The sequence below is a fragment of the Acanthochromis polyacanthus genome, chromosome 3, assembly GCF_021347895.1.
Source record: "Acanthochromis polyacanthus isolate Apoly-LR-REF ecotype Palm Island chromosome 3, KAUST_Apoly_ChrSc, whole genome shotgun sequence".
NCBI classification, from domain to species: Eukaryota; Metazoa; Chordata; class Actinopteri; family Pomacentridae; genus Acanthochromis; species Acanthochromis polyacanthus.
In genome coordinates, this window is record NC_067115.1 from 22,577,073 (window position 1) to 22,590,683 (window position 13,611).

The following is a 13,611-nucleotide window of genomic DNA, read 5'->3' on the forward strand; positions in this document are numbered from 1 at the left end:
TACCAACTTTGTGAAAACAGATTTTCTTGCCACTATAATAAGTAGTGCTGTGATTGATTGCACAAATCTGCGTTGGCTTATTTGAATTCCGTCAACAGTTTTCTTTTATTTGTTAATTTTAGAAAGCCAAAATTACAGTTCATTGTTTTGATCACTCATCTTTTTTAATATACAATCTCTCTCCCTTTGCCTTCTTCCATCCCTATGATAAATTGTCAGATTACTCAGGAAGCTGGAGAGTTCATGATCACTTTCCCTTATGGTTACCATGCTGGATTTAATCATGGGTTCAACTGTGCGGAGTCAACGAACTTTGCCACTGTGCGCTGGATAGACTATGGCAAAATGGCCACACAGGTAACACTGCACTTAGGTCAACTGGATGAGAGTTTATCTTAAGACTGTGCATCTGTGCATCTCTTTAACAAGGATGAAAAAAAATATGCAATATTATTGATTTCAGGTAAAATGATGTTGTGTTCCTCTTCCTTTTCCCCTTCTTTAGTGCACGTGTAGCAAGGACATGGTAAAGATATCCATGGAACCCTTTGTGAAGCGTTTTCAGCCTGACCGCTATGCTAACTGGATGCTGGGCAAAGATTCAACGCCTATTGACCACACGCTTGCTACTCCCAGTACAACACCGGAGCTGCAGAGCTGGTTGCACAGGCGCCACAAGACCAAGTCTGCTAATAAAGGGTACTGTATTTAGACCCAGACAATGCTTCTTCTGTTTTCTGTGCCATATTGTCACGGAGTAGTGTGTTGCAGCTAACAGTGCTAGTAGGGAGAGAGCACGGGTGGTGGAGAATAGTGACTAAAAGCTGTGCAACATTTGGATATGCATTAGACTGGGACAATTTGGTGACTGGTGACCCAATGTTATGTGGCCAGAAATATATCACAGCCCTTGTCTCCTCAGTCATAAAATTCTGCATTTGGTTTCATTTCTTTTCAGCCTTAATCAGGCTTTTGAGTTTTAGTCTTCTTTGATCTCTCTCTCCTCTTGAAGCAGCAGCCACTCTCGTATGCGTTCCAAGCGTCTCAGAACCACAGAAGAGCCTGTTGGCCTGGATGGCAGCTCAGCGTTGAGCAACGGCAAGAGGAAAGGTCTGGGTGGTCCACCTGGGCCTAAGGTGCGAAGGTCTGCGGCAGGGACAACTTGTAGGGAAGAAGAGAAAGAGACGAAAAAGGAAGCTGAGTCAAAGCACAACCAGAATCAAAACCCTGTTCAGCTTTCTGGTAAGAGACTGACTGATGACAATGAAAGACTTTGAAGCTTTGTGTCTCACTTTGATTTGAGGAGCGCACAGACTGCCTTGATACTAAATTTGTGTGTGTGATTGAGGTGGTTATCTGTGTGCTTCTTCTCTCAACTGAGATGTGTAAAAATGTCTGACAGTACTTGTTTATTTGATGGTAGATTTCACATTTTATCCATCCTTCTGTCTTTACAGGTCCTTGCAGACAGATGTGTGTGGTCAAGGTGAATCGTGTAGAGAGTAAAAGTTTGGCGCTTCCTAATAAGGAGTCATCCCATAACTCTCACTCCAGCTCCCCTGCTTCACCAGTGGTAACTGACCTGAAGGCAGAAGCAGTCACTCAAGCTGACCCTCAATACCTCTCAGGGCCAGGGGTCACAAGCAGGACTCCTGAAGGACTTACACCAGTGCCTGAGGCTAATCAGATGCATCTGGAAACTGAGTCAAAATGTTGCTCTTCTGAACCAAGAGACCTCTCAACTTGTAAAGACTGCTCGATCAGGATCCCTCCCCTTGAAGCCAGCAAACTCAGTTCATCTTTCCACACACAAACTTCTGCTGAGACTGTGATGGGCTTGTGTCCCCCTGACTCAAACACTCAGACATCTAGTTCCTCATGTAGGGAAGACACTTTAAACCTAGCATCCAACACTGACTGCAGCATGGACACAGGTACAGAGAATTACACTAATAACGCTATTAAAGCAGAGAAAATTGACATAGTTGTTGATCCAAAACATATCAGTCCACACTCCACTACAGAAGCACTTTATGATCTCAAAAGAGAGCCAGTAGAGGGGGATAGTTCCACGTCTTGTGGGACTTTCTCCCAATCACAAGGCAATCGCAGTTTAGCAAAAAGTAACACTGAGGAGAATCTTTTCCCTCCTCTTCTACAGAGGAATGCAGTGGAAATGCCACAACTCACTCCAGAGCCAGATGATCAGGTTGGCATTTGCCCTTTGCCTCCTGTACTGACCCAAGAGATGCCCTCCCTCACCCCTGCTGATGACGGACTAACGGATTTTCCGAAAACTAGCTTGTGCAGTCACCAGATTGCACCTGTGCTTCAGAGGGAGACGCCAACTGGCTCCCCATCCACACATGGAGCCAAAGAGAAAGAGACTGATTTAATGATGTCAGCAGAACCTTGTGCAGTAGAGCATGCCAACAACTGGCATTTAGATTTTTCTCATAATTGTGAGGGGGCAACAGTGTCTGGTTTAGAGGGAAACACGGCCCATTTAACTGCCAGTGGTATGCACAAAATAACATCTGGCGGTGTCCACGAAATGCTAATAATGCCTGAAGTTAAAGCAGAAAGGGATCCTGCAAAGCTGGAAAATCTTATTCCTGGGCAGTGTGATGCTTCCCCTGGCCAGCTAGTTCAGAGCACAACACCTCAGAGAGAGCAGCAGCTCAACTTGCAAGAGTTTGCAAGTAAAGATAACTCCAAAGATCCACCTAGAAAAGATAGAGCATTAAGTCTGAACAGTGCTGGCTTTCTGTTAACTGGTACCTCAAATAGTAATCTTCTAGCCACTGCACCACCATTATGCACTCAAAGTGACAGCCACTCAGCATTACAACCCCACCACCACAAAACATACTCCCCTTCCCATTGTACTTCCCAGAACCAATACATGGAGCCCAAAACCTTCTCCAGTAGCATCTGGAAAAACCTCAATTCACAGAGTCCTGCAGTCCTCATTCAGAGTTTGCACCCAGAGCTCCCTTCTGACTTCACCCATGACCCTCTACCTTACACTATGTGGACTGAACCTCAATGCAAAGAGGTCACAGACCTCGAAGACCCAGAACAAGACCTCCGTGTGTCAGAGAACCAGGGAGAGGAGGGTGGGGCTCTGACCTGGGCCCAGCTTGAGCCCACATCATTAGTTTCAGTTGGTGCTATTGAGCCACTGGGGCTTTGTGGAGATTATGAGCTGCAAAGAGATGAAGTGAATGGGAGTGAAGCCCTGTCCCTGTGCAGGGAGCTGGGGAGGCAAAGGGAAGCGGAGGAGAATCTGCACTCAGAAAGTGCTGTTTCACCTCTCAGGATGGGAGATGAAGAACAGGATGGGGTATCTGATACGGAAGAAGGGGGATCTGATGGTGAAGAGGCAGAGCAGCAAAGTAGTGCCAAGGGAGAAAGCAGTAGTGACTCATCTGATGAAGAAGAAGAAGAAGAAGAAGAGGAGGAAAATGATACAAGTAATTATGAGTGCGATGAATCAGGCCTGGAACCCGGGGAGGTTTGTGCTGTGAGTGTTTTTTTTTTTTTTTAACCCTCAGTTATCGTCATTCAGATTATTGCTTGTGAAAATACAGGTTATTTGCCCCACTAACACCTTCCAATGATGTCTGTCCTTGCCAGTACCCTGCTTTGTCAGTGAAGAGGACCACTAAGAGCTGGCGTCACCCACTCAGGAAACCCACTGCGAGGGCTGTACCCACTGCTGTCAAACAACAGGCCGTCAGTGACGATGGTTGGCACATTAATACACACACATGCACACACACACAGTTCACACAGTTCACTGAGAGGTATTTATATGGTTTATCCTTAAAAAGACTCCAACATTCAGACAGTGACACATTCACATAATGTTAGCCAAAAGTCATGCTTGTTTCAATAAAAACTCAGGGACATTTCCTGTTGCGGTTAGTGCTGCATAGCGGGTGGCACCGGGCCAGAAACCATGATCCTCCATTACAGTAAACCAGTGATCCACAGTACAGTTGCCATAACATTTTTTTAGACTAACTAGGATTTTAGACTAAAAAACATATTTTCTCTGTTAAAGGTATTGCAGCTATTACAAAGTGTTTAGAATTCATACAGCTGCCTTTATTGTCTTAATTCCATTAACAAAAAACTTAACAATTATTAAGATAACTTTTGTGTTCTCCCACAGTTAACCATCACTCTTTGTGGTCCCCACTTCCCCTGCCCATTTTTCAAATTTTATGACCCCACAAATGATTCTTCTGACGTCAATGTGCACATAAACCAACCAGATTTAATTCTCAGGCCTACCACAGTAAAATGATCTGGTGATAGATACTCTATTTGTTTTCATGGTTTTTACTGATGGGGGTGGGGGAGTTCCTTCCATTAACAACTAGTAATGCGCATATACACACACACAATTACATTCATCATCTCCATGGTTGTAAAAAAGGATAAATAATTCAGCGGCCATTGTCGTTATTTATCCCGGACTAAGAAATGACTGTGGCTGTAAGAAGCCTGTTTAATGATGATGAGAGGGCTTAATTATTTTAGGCAATTTCGTAAACAGGCAGGTTCCTGGTGAATAATAATGTTTTTCAGGTCACTGGAGGAAATTGTCACCACTGTGGATGGATGACATCTCACTTAGCAAGAAATCTGTGCAAGTGTGTTAATAGAGCACAAGTCAATTATTAAAAGAAAATGATGCAAGCTGTGTTTTTGATATGCAGGTTGCATATTATTTCACATTCAAAATAGGCTTAATTAACAAATGACCAGGCAGGAGATTTGCAAGTGGTATTGCATGAATAATCATCTGAGCCACAGTACAAGAACCACCAATTGAATAGATAAGTGATTGCGAGCTTGAAAGGTTTTATTTTGTCTCTAATTAGAGCCCCCTGAAGCAAGCCTGGCAGAGGAGGAGGAGGAGCAGGAAATGGAAGCCTGGGCAAAGCCCCTCATCTACCTGTGGCAGAACAAAAAGAGCTGCTTCTCAGCAGAGAGGGAGTACAACGCTCATGCAGCCAACATGCAGCCACACTGTGCTGTGTGCACACTCTTCATGCCCTATTATCAGGTAAAGAGGAGTTCAACACAAACACATAGTGTCATATGGAAGATGTCTGTGTCTAAAATACACAGTTCCATTAGTGCGAAAACACAATTCTAAGCCTCTCCGGAGCACATATGTCTCAGAATTTTCAGCCACGACTCTATTCTAGTTATAACTCACAGTTTTTTAGCGAGCTCGCTGGTTCATATGTAATTTAGGTCCAGCTTGGAGAAACACGTTGGATTTTTACTGTTTGTATTTGTCAGTGAAGCTGAATTTAGTGTAGCTATGTTGAGTGAAATCAACTCAGCTCACAGTTGTTAGTATCACTTGTCAGGTTTGGACAGCAATTGTGCTAACCTGATAGATTTAATAGTATCATCAACTCAAAAACTGATACAAAAGTAAAGACCCCACAAGCGAATCAAACTGACTGGTGTAATGTGATGCTAAGGAGTGATTTGGTCTTTCCTGTTTCACTTAAAATGACTTTATGTAGTGAACATCGTGTACAGAGCAGTCATAAACACCAGTACTTTCTTTATTGTGAAAATTCAGCCTAATCGACATTCAAACAGAAACACTGGAGTAATTCACAACTGTTGGCTTTTTAACACGGGCACAGTTGTTGAACTAATCATATATGACTTTCAGTTTCATTGGGAAAAACGATCAAATCCCAGCCAAAAATTGGAACGTTTCATCAAAGTTACTTTAATCTGCATGTCTCATTTATTTGCCACAAAATAAAATGTTTGCAGTCACCACATTCTGTGAAAAACATAAAATTCTGCACTTCTCTGTGCAAACGAAAAACCATTTGTGGCTCAGCTGCAACCAACAGACGAGTGAGAAAAATTCAGGGGCTTTTTGTGCTGAACTGGAATGAACTGCAGACTGTGTTTACACAGACAGAAAACAAGGATGGAAGCAAATTAAAAATGTCAATACTAAAATATCTCTTGTATATAGAGTCAGGGATTTTTTTTTCCCCCCAGTGTTGCTCACACCTGTAGATATGTGGAAAAATGTTGTACATGCACATCAATAATACCAAGCCCCATAGTAATTATAGTAATTCCTTTGTTTATTACAGAACTAGTCTCTGTAATATGCCCCTGGCTGAAATGTCATCCAGAATGGCCACTTTTATTACAAAGGAGTGGAAACATTTTATCACTTCCCTGTTAAATATCCTAATCCACAAGAAGAACATGACAATTACCCAGTCTCTTCCCCCCATAGGCTGAAGACAAAGCAGAGGACAACAAGCCTGTCATAGCTGAGGACAGCTCCACATCTTCTTCTCCAATGGAAGGACCCGCTCCTCCCTTTAGAGCGTTGAGGAGGACCAAGCCCCTTGTCCCAGAAATCTGCTTTTCTTTCCGCGAACAAAACTGCCCCCCAACTCCTACTAACCCTCTGCTGCAGGAAGACGGCACCTCCCCTCTGCTCTACTGTCAGGGCTGTTGCCTGCAGGTCCATGCAAGTATGTATGAACAAGGAAGGAGAATATGTATATGTGTGTGTGTAAGTGAGGTATATAGTGATATTTGTAAACTTTACGGTGTCCATTTGCCACCCACCAGACCAGGTCACATTGTTTGTTTCCACACGTTGTGCTTGTCCCACTGATGTCATTGTTAGAGGGTCAGTGGGTTTCAGTCCTGACTCACTCTGTCTCAATGTTCCACCCCCTTCTTGTTTCCCTTTCTCCCCCTCTCTCTGCGGTTTGGAGTATTTTATTTCCCTCGTCAGCTGAATGAGGGTGAATCCTCTGTCTTCACCACACATAGTTCCTGTTCAAAAGCCCCAAGCCAGTAACAAGCCCTCACACACTCTTAAAAATCCCCTGGAGTCTTTCTGTTCACAGATGCAATACATTGTGCATTATCGCAAGCCGTCATTCACACAGCCATGGACCTCTTTTCCAATCATGCACATTTTACTGATATCTTAAACCCCCAGTCAGTCTTTCACAGACATGTGCTGGTGGGCACACAGACTCACTTTTGAAAGTCTTAAACACTGTCCTGAATCCACAGCTTCAAAATTACATTGCCTCTCCCTAAGTCGTTTTCAATCACTCATGCTAGTGTTGATCTCACCACATTTTTCACCGTGCAGGATTTATGCACTGTGTGTGTGCTGCACTGCATATGTATTTACTGGGTTTGTGTGAGTGTGTGGAGGTATGGCAGGGTGGGAGCAGGAGATGAAGTGTATGTCATTTGACACTGATGAAAAAGCCACAAGTTTGGTTTTGAGACCCAACAATAAGTACAAGTTGATGTAGCTTTCGTTCTGTACTGTTATTTGAACTCTGGGAAGGAAACGGAGGTGAGCTTAGATTTTATTTTGGGTTTCATGATGGATAGTGGAGGAAAAGAACAGAGACATACTCACATATACAGACTTTAAGTGTTTTTTACAACTTAAAATTCCCCTCCAAGCTTACGTGTCTAAAGCCTCTAGTCCATGGATTGCAACCAGCTGCTAGCTTTGAATAGAATCACATTTGTTTTACTAAATTAAATCCCGAATGTTTTTCTGTTCAAGGCCACCAGCATTTGTTGTTGTTTTTAAAAAAACAAAACATTTATGCTGTTCTGCCACACCAAGGGCACAGACCAGACCTAAGCAAAGCAGCAATATGTACACAGCTTAGATGTATAGATGTACAGTAACTCTTCTTCTTTTGTTGTCTGCATTTCTTCCTTGACCACACCAACATTCCTATACACGCAGACCATAGACATCTCAATTTCCACTTAGTCTGCAGTACTTTGCATTTCTGCATGGAACAATACCAGCCTTCAGTCAAAAAAAATCTGTGGAAACAATGTTGATGTGGCATTTTGTTCTGTTCTTTATAACTTACAGTAGACCAACGGTTCGCTGTCAAGTCTGCTGTTTTCTGTTGTTGAGTTTGTACCATGCAAGTAGCTTTGAGTAAATATTTTTTCCTCTAATTTTCATTCATCCCTTCCTCGTTTAGGTTGTTATGGTGTTGCTGCAGAGAACATCACTGAGCAATGGTCATGTGATCGGTGTATGGAAGGAAGCTTTACAGCAGTAAGACACTTTATCCCTTTGTTTAATTCAGCTTTTGTTGACACTTTCGAGACAGTGTTGTCTTAGAAGGAGGGTAGGGTAGAGTAGGTACAAAACTCTTTGAAAATATTGCTGATGAAAAGCGAATCTTCTGCATATTGACGGTGGACCACAATTTTTTTTTTTACAGGGACAGCATTTCAATCCTGGATAGATTTCATGAGCTGATGAAAACAGATCTTTCAATGATTTGAGTGAAATCAACATAATGTCTTACAAAATATTGCTTTTGGAGTTCAGCATTGCTCTTTTGAACAATGCTATTTTAACAAACACAGCTTTGAAATACCAAATTAGATTTGTTGTGTGTGAGGTCAAACCATACATTTTGACATACATTGTTGAGAGTTTTTTACATTAAACACCACATCTATTGAATTGCACTTCACAGTAGAAAAATCAAACAAAAAAAATACTATAAAAGATACTCTAAAGCACCAATGTCATCAGTTAAATAATTAACAGTAACTATAAATCCTATTGTTAGATTTAAAAAAAAAATATCAACCACATTTCCCAGCAGTAAACCTCAATGCTTACTGCTGAAGAGGATGCTGTTTATCAGTTTTGCTGATTTTGCCACTTTGTGTGCGTCTGGTTTTACAAAGGAAGAAAACATGCAGAAACTGATTTAAGTTGCAGTTGTAAGCTTTTCAGCTCCACATATACAGCGCCCTCCATAATTATTGGCACCCCTGGTTAAGATGTGTTTAAAACCTTAAAGTAAATTCAATTTTTATTGCAGAAGCATACTCTCACACTGAAAATTGTTGAAAAATGTATTATAGGAGAAGATTAGGTGCTGTTTTGTTGGCAAACGGGGGTTGTACAAAGTATTGAAATCAGCTGTGCTAATAATTGTGGCACACATGATTTGATGTAAAAGAATTATTTCTTAATGTGTGATTCCCCCCCCCCCCCCCCCCCCCCCCCCCCCACTGAATGAATGCACTTGAATTAAAGGTTGGCTTTTCCTCTTTTTTTCATTGTGGTCCGAGATTATTTAGAAAAAAACTGAATTTATTAGAAGCCAAAGAACACATCTTAACCAGGAGTGCCAATAATTATGGAGGATGCTGTATGTTTAATGTTAATAAAAAAACTTTTTTTTTTAAACACCACACACCACTTTTCTCTAATCTGACCTCGTGGTGCCGTTGTTATATGCAGATTCTACTTGTAAGTATGTGTAAGGATATTGGTAAAGGGACGATAAACATTTACTTTCTCTTTTACTGACTCTCTCTTTGTTTTCTCAGGAATGCTGTCTGTGTAACCTCAGAGGTGGAGCTCTGAAGAAAACCCAAAACGACAAGTGAGACAAGCTTTTGTTCTGTGATTAGCTCTGCATACTTATCCCTGATCTCCAGAGTTCAGTCGAATGAATTGTCATGCATATCTTATTCATCATAATGTATTAATTTGTTTGTTTATGTGTGCATTTGTGTGTGTGTATAGATGGGCCCACGTGATGTGTGCAGTAGCGCTGCCGGAGGTGAGGTTCAGCGATGAAGCCAAGAGGAGTCCCATTGACACCAGCAGGATCCCCATGCAGCGATATAAACTGGTGAGAAGACACACACACACAAAGTCTCTCTCGCACACACACAATCCTTGAGGACTGGCCCGGTCTAATTAATGAAGTGTTCGCAGTTCTAATTAACAATGTGAGACGAACATGCCCGCAATCAAAGCTAGATAATTAACCACTGGTGGGTGGGAGTGGGGAGTTGTGTGTGTATAGGACTGCCTCTGTGCTGGTGTTTGTATATACATGTGTAGGTGTGTGTCTGCTTTGCTGTGTGTATGCGCATGCGTTTGTGCATTTAGTGTGTTTGCTTAATGAGAGAGCTGGAGAGCGTCTCAACAGACCTGACATGTTGCCACTATAGTTAGCTCTCTGCTGCAGGCACAATGATAGCTCAGCAGAAAGCAAAGTGTTGGAAAAGTACATCCTAACATAAGATGGGTAGCAGAAAAGTAATGTTGCCATTACCCAAGTCATTAAATTATAAATTAAAGAAGATGTGATAGATCACATGAACAAAACTTACAACAGTAAATCAGCTTGTTGACCAACTCTAGAATGAAAGGGCTGAAAACAACAATGACAGGAAGACATCGATTAATATATATACATATTTGATTTTCAGGGTATTGTTCATATACATTCAGTTTACAGTCTATTAGGTTCATTCAACAGGCCTGCAAAAAAGTCTGCCTTCATGAGGGTATAATGTTCAGTTTTTAGAAAGGAGTTGATTCAACATTATTTTGGAAGCTGTATTTTTTCATCAGCAGTATTGTCATACTCAAAATTCTTTCCAACATTTAGTTTACCCCCATTGTTAAGTTGCCCAAAGGTTAAGCAGCCAACCTTGAACTGCAACTTCCCCGGTTTCCTTTTAGCCTCCTTCAGTGCCTGTCAGTCCTCCCCTTTGTCTCCCTTCAGATCCAAATAAAGGCATTAAGGAATTCAAATTCTGAACTATATGCACTATTTGAAACACCATGTAGTTCTGCCTTGCAGATTTTAGCCATCTGTCCATGAGAAAATGACATCTGTGTGAATAGATTTTCCCTCCTTACTCCTCCGTAGGGGAACCAGCCGGTCTAGGTTCCTTCATGAGTGCTCACGCCAAAAATAGTGCAAAGGATATTACTGCACTGTCACTGAATGGGACACTAACTTTGTGGACCTAGTGACATTACCCACAGGGTATTTACAGGGATATGGTTCATATCTTCTCACACCACATTGAAATTAAGCTCATTTGGATATGAAAGCACAAACCACTAAGTCAGTTTCCATGTACATGAGCCAAAATCTGAACAAAACAGAAATTGTAGTCAGGACTGGAAAGGGTGGGACGCTCATTAAAGCCTCTGACTTGACCCACATGGTGGCCAAAATGCACAGATCTTAGAGACCTACATTTCTTTCAGAGAAAAAAATACTTTCTGCCTTTTAGCTGTCAACTGCCAAGTTTGTGCCTGTGCTAATATATGCTTGACACCCCAGATTAAAAAAAGCAGATTCTTTGAAAACCAAGTGTATGTATACTTTTTGTTTTTGACTTTTAACAGTTAACAAGATCACATAAGTACTTTTTGGATGGACACATGAGTTTCTTTTTGACATAACAGTTGGGCTTCTTAAAAAAAAATAAGAAGTCAGCGAGTTCAAACTAAAAGTATGTGAATAATTTTAAGCCTTTTCAGATATATGGGGGCATATATGTGTTACCATGAGACAGATAATACATTGATTGACTATTGAACTGAGTTACTTCTCCTAGGATGGTACACCTGGGCTTTTTGTCCACTTTATCATTTGTATGTTCACTCTAAGAGCCACGTGTTTTGAAGTTCGCATTGGACCCATTGCCCCTGCAGCAGCTCGGTACATTCATAATTTACTATCGCACAGCACACGCACACAGGCGCGTGCACACATACACATTCATAATTTACTGTGGGAATGTTCTTAACGCATGGTTCAACACAGGCACCCAAATACACCCTGCAGAAGGCACAGGAATGGCGAAAAATGGGTTAGGCTCTCACACACTGTCGGACACATTAAAACATTAAACTGTGTTGACATATTTACACTACTTTCTGCCCTCACGCACGTTGGTTTCCACCAATATATGCACGTAAATGTTCATTTATACACACACACACACACACACTGATTTTGAACATACATGGGGTGTGTTGCATGCCAGTCAGAATCTTGTCAGGCTGGCCTCAATAGGTGGACGAGACAGTCGGGCCAGTTCATCAGCAACTGCTGTCCATAATGGAGGAGGTATGGGAAAAGGGTTTATGAAATGTAGGCCAAGTTAGTCACCAAGAAAAGCACTGACTGAAAGTCCCTCGGCTGAAAAACAGAGAAGCCGGGAAGCAGAAGAGGCTCCACTAATAGAAAAAGGGATGAAGTTAGGGTTTTCATCACCCATTTTAAATCAAGCATTAACATTGCCTTTTGGTTTGCCTCGCAAGAAGAAAAGAGGAAAGTCTCTCCATACACAGTACCTTCTGATCCTTAACTGATATCTGAATTAAGCAGGCTAAGCTGGTAATTGTAAAAAAGAAGCCGGCTCTGCTATAGAGGTTAAATTTAATTAATGCTGTCTAGGTTAACTAATTAGATCAGCTATTGATTTTTCAAAGAAAGGAACAAAGGGCATGTATTTCAGAGGCTTAGCAGATAACGACAGAAACTTTGAAAGAAACTTTTGTATTCGCACTGCGTCACCTACTCATTCACCTATCATTCACTGTCCTGTTCTTCCTGGGGCCATCAGCGCTTCCTATCATATATATATATATATATATATATATATATCAGGGAATTAAAACATCTTACGGTGCTTTTAAATATTCTACTGTACTATCTCCATACTCTCACATAAAGTCTTTAGACACATCAAATACTTCTGTGCACATAATGAAATAGCGATCTGACAGCGTACATGCCATTAGAACCTTAAACAGGAATTCATATTTATAAACCTGCTAATTCCCACATGAGCTCCCTTGCTGCTGGGGCGTATACTCTGTAGAGTTTGTCTATATATAGGCTTATTACATGTCAACATGTATGGATATTTCAGCATGGATTTCCAGGGAATTTATACTAATGAATAAATTACCTTCAAAGAGATGTGAAACCACACCACAAGAGAGAGAAAAAGATAGAGCAGGGAAGTGAATCGACAAAGAGCGTGTAGATGGGTGTTTTATTAAGAGCAGAGTGAAGGAAATGGAGTGAGATGGGAGGCATGCGAAAGGGGTGAAAGAGGAATAGGGAGCGAGTGGGGTTATAATGGGAGGATGTCGTCATTTTTTCCCTTCACTGGGAGAGCAGGGGATTTGTGGGAGAGAAGGGAGATGCCACAGAGGAGGAAATTGACTTGATGGGCTGTTTGGTGCAGAAAACCGAGGGATAGTCTTAAAAAGTTAGGTGCGAGTGTGTTTGTGCATAGATGCATGGCAGTGTTTGTGCATAGGACGCGCATGTGTGTTACACCCTCCAATGTGTGGTTGTGTACCGCTTACAGACCTCAAACGAGGGAAACATACCACAACACACACATTGCAGCACCAGTTTGTTGTGGAAACCTCAAATGATGTCATCTGATTGGTCTTATTTGAGGTTTCCTTGCATTGCAATACCATGTTTCTGTTGACAGTTACGACTGGGGTCTCTTTCTGTTTTGTTTTTTGCTTTCTTTTCGTATCAGTGATTTGTTTAAACTTCCGTCTCCAATTACAGAGATTTTTTTTGGAGCACATAATGATTTTGAATGATGTTAGAAGTTCATGGCACAATTCGGTGATGACTCGCTTGGCTGTCTTTTGTTTCGAACTTGTTGTTTTTCTTGAGATGATATTCAAAGTCTCTTAAGTGCTTATTGCTCACTATCTCCCCT

At 41.6% G+C, this 13,611-nt stretch overlaps 1 protein-coding gene across 6 annotated transcripts in view; it reads left to right on the forward strand.

The window, feature by feature from the left end:
• Positions 1-13,611, forward strand: part of kdm4c (lysine (K)-specific demethylase 4C) — a 34,878-nt gene that overhangs the window by 12,832 nt on the left and 8,435 nt on the right. For 5 of the 6 annotated variants that reach the window (XM_022212907.2, XM_022212906.2, XM_022212908.2 and 2 more), the window contains exons 8-17: positions 220-357; positions 506-699; positions 1,013-1,242; positions 1,458-3,526; positions 3,640-3,751; positions 4,896-5,080; positions 6,302-6,545; positions 8,055-8,131; positions 9,430-9,485; positions 9,629-9,737. In XM_022212907.2, the coding sequence (XP_022068599.2) occupies positions 220-357; positions 506-699; positions 1,013-1,242; positions 1,458-3,526; positions 3,640-3,751; positions 4,896-5,080; positions 6,302-6,545; positions 8,055-8,131; positions 9,430-9,485; positions 9,629-9,737 (3,414 nt within the window). The remainder of the gene's footprint in view (positions 1-219; positions 358-505; positions 700-1,012; positions 1,243-1,457; positions 3,527-3,639; positions 3,752-4,895; positions 5,081-6,301; positions 6,546-8,054; positions 8,132-9,429; positions 9,486-9,628; positions 9,738-13,611) is intronic. The other variant, XM_022212905.2, reaches the window with a different exon arrangement.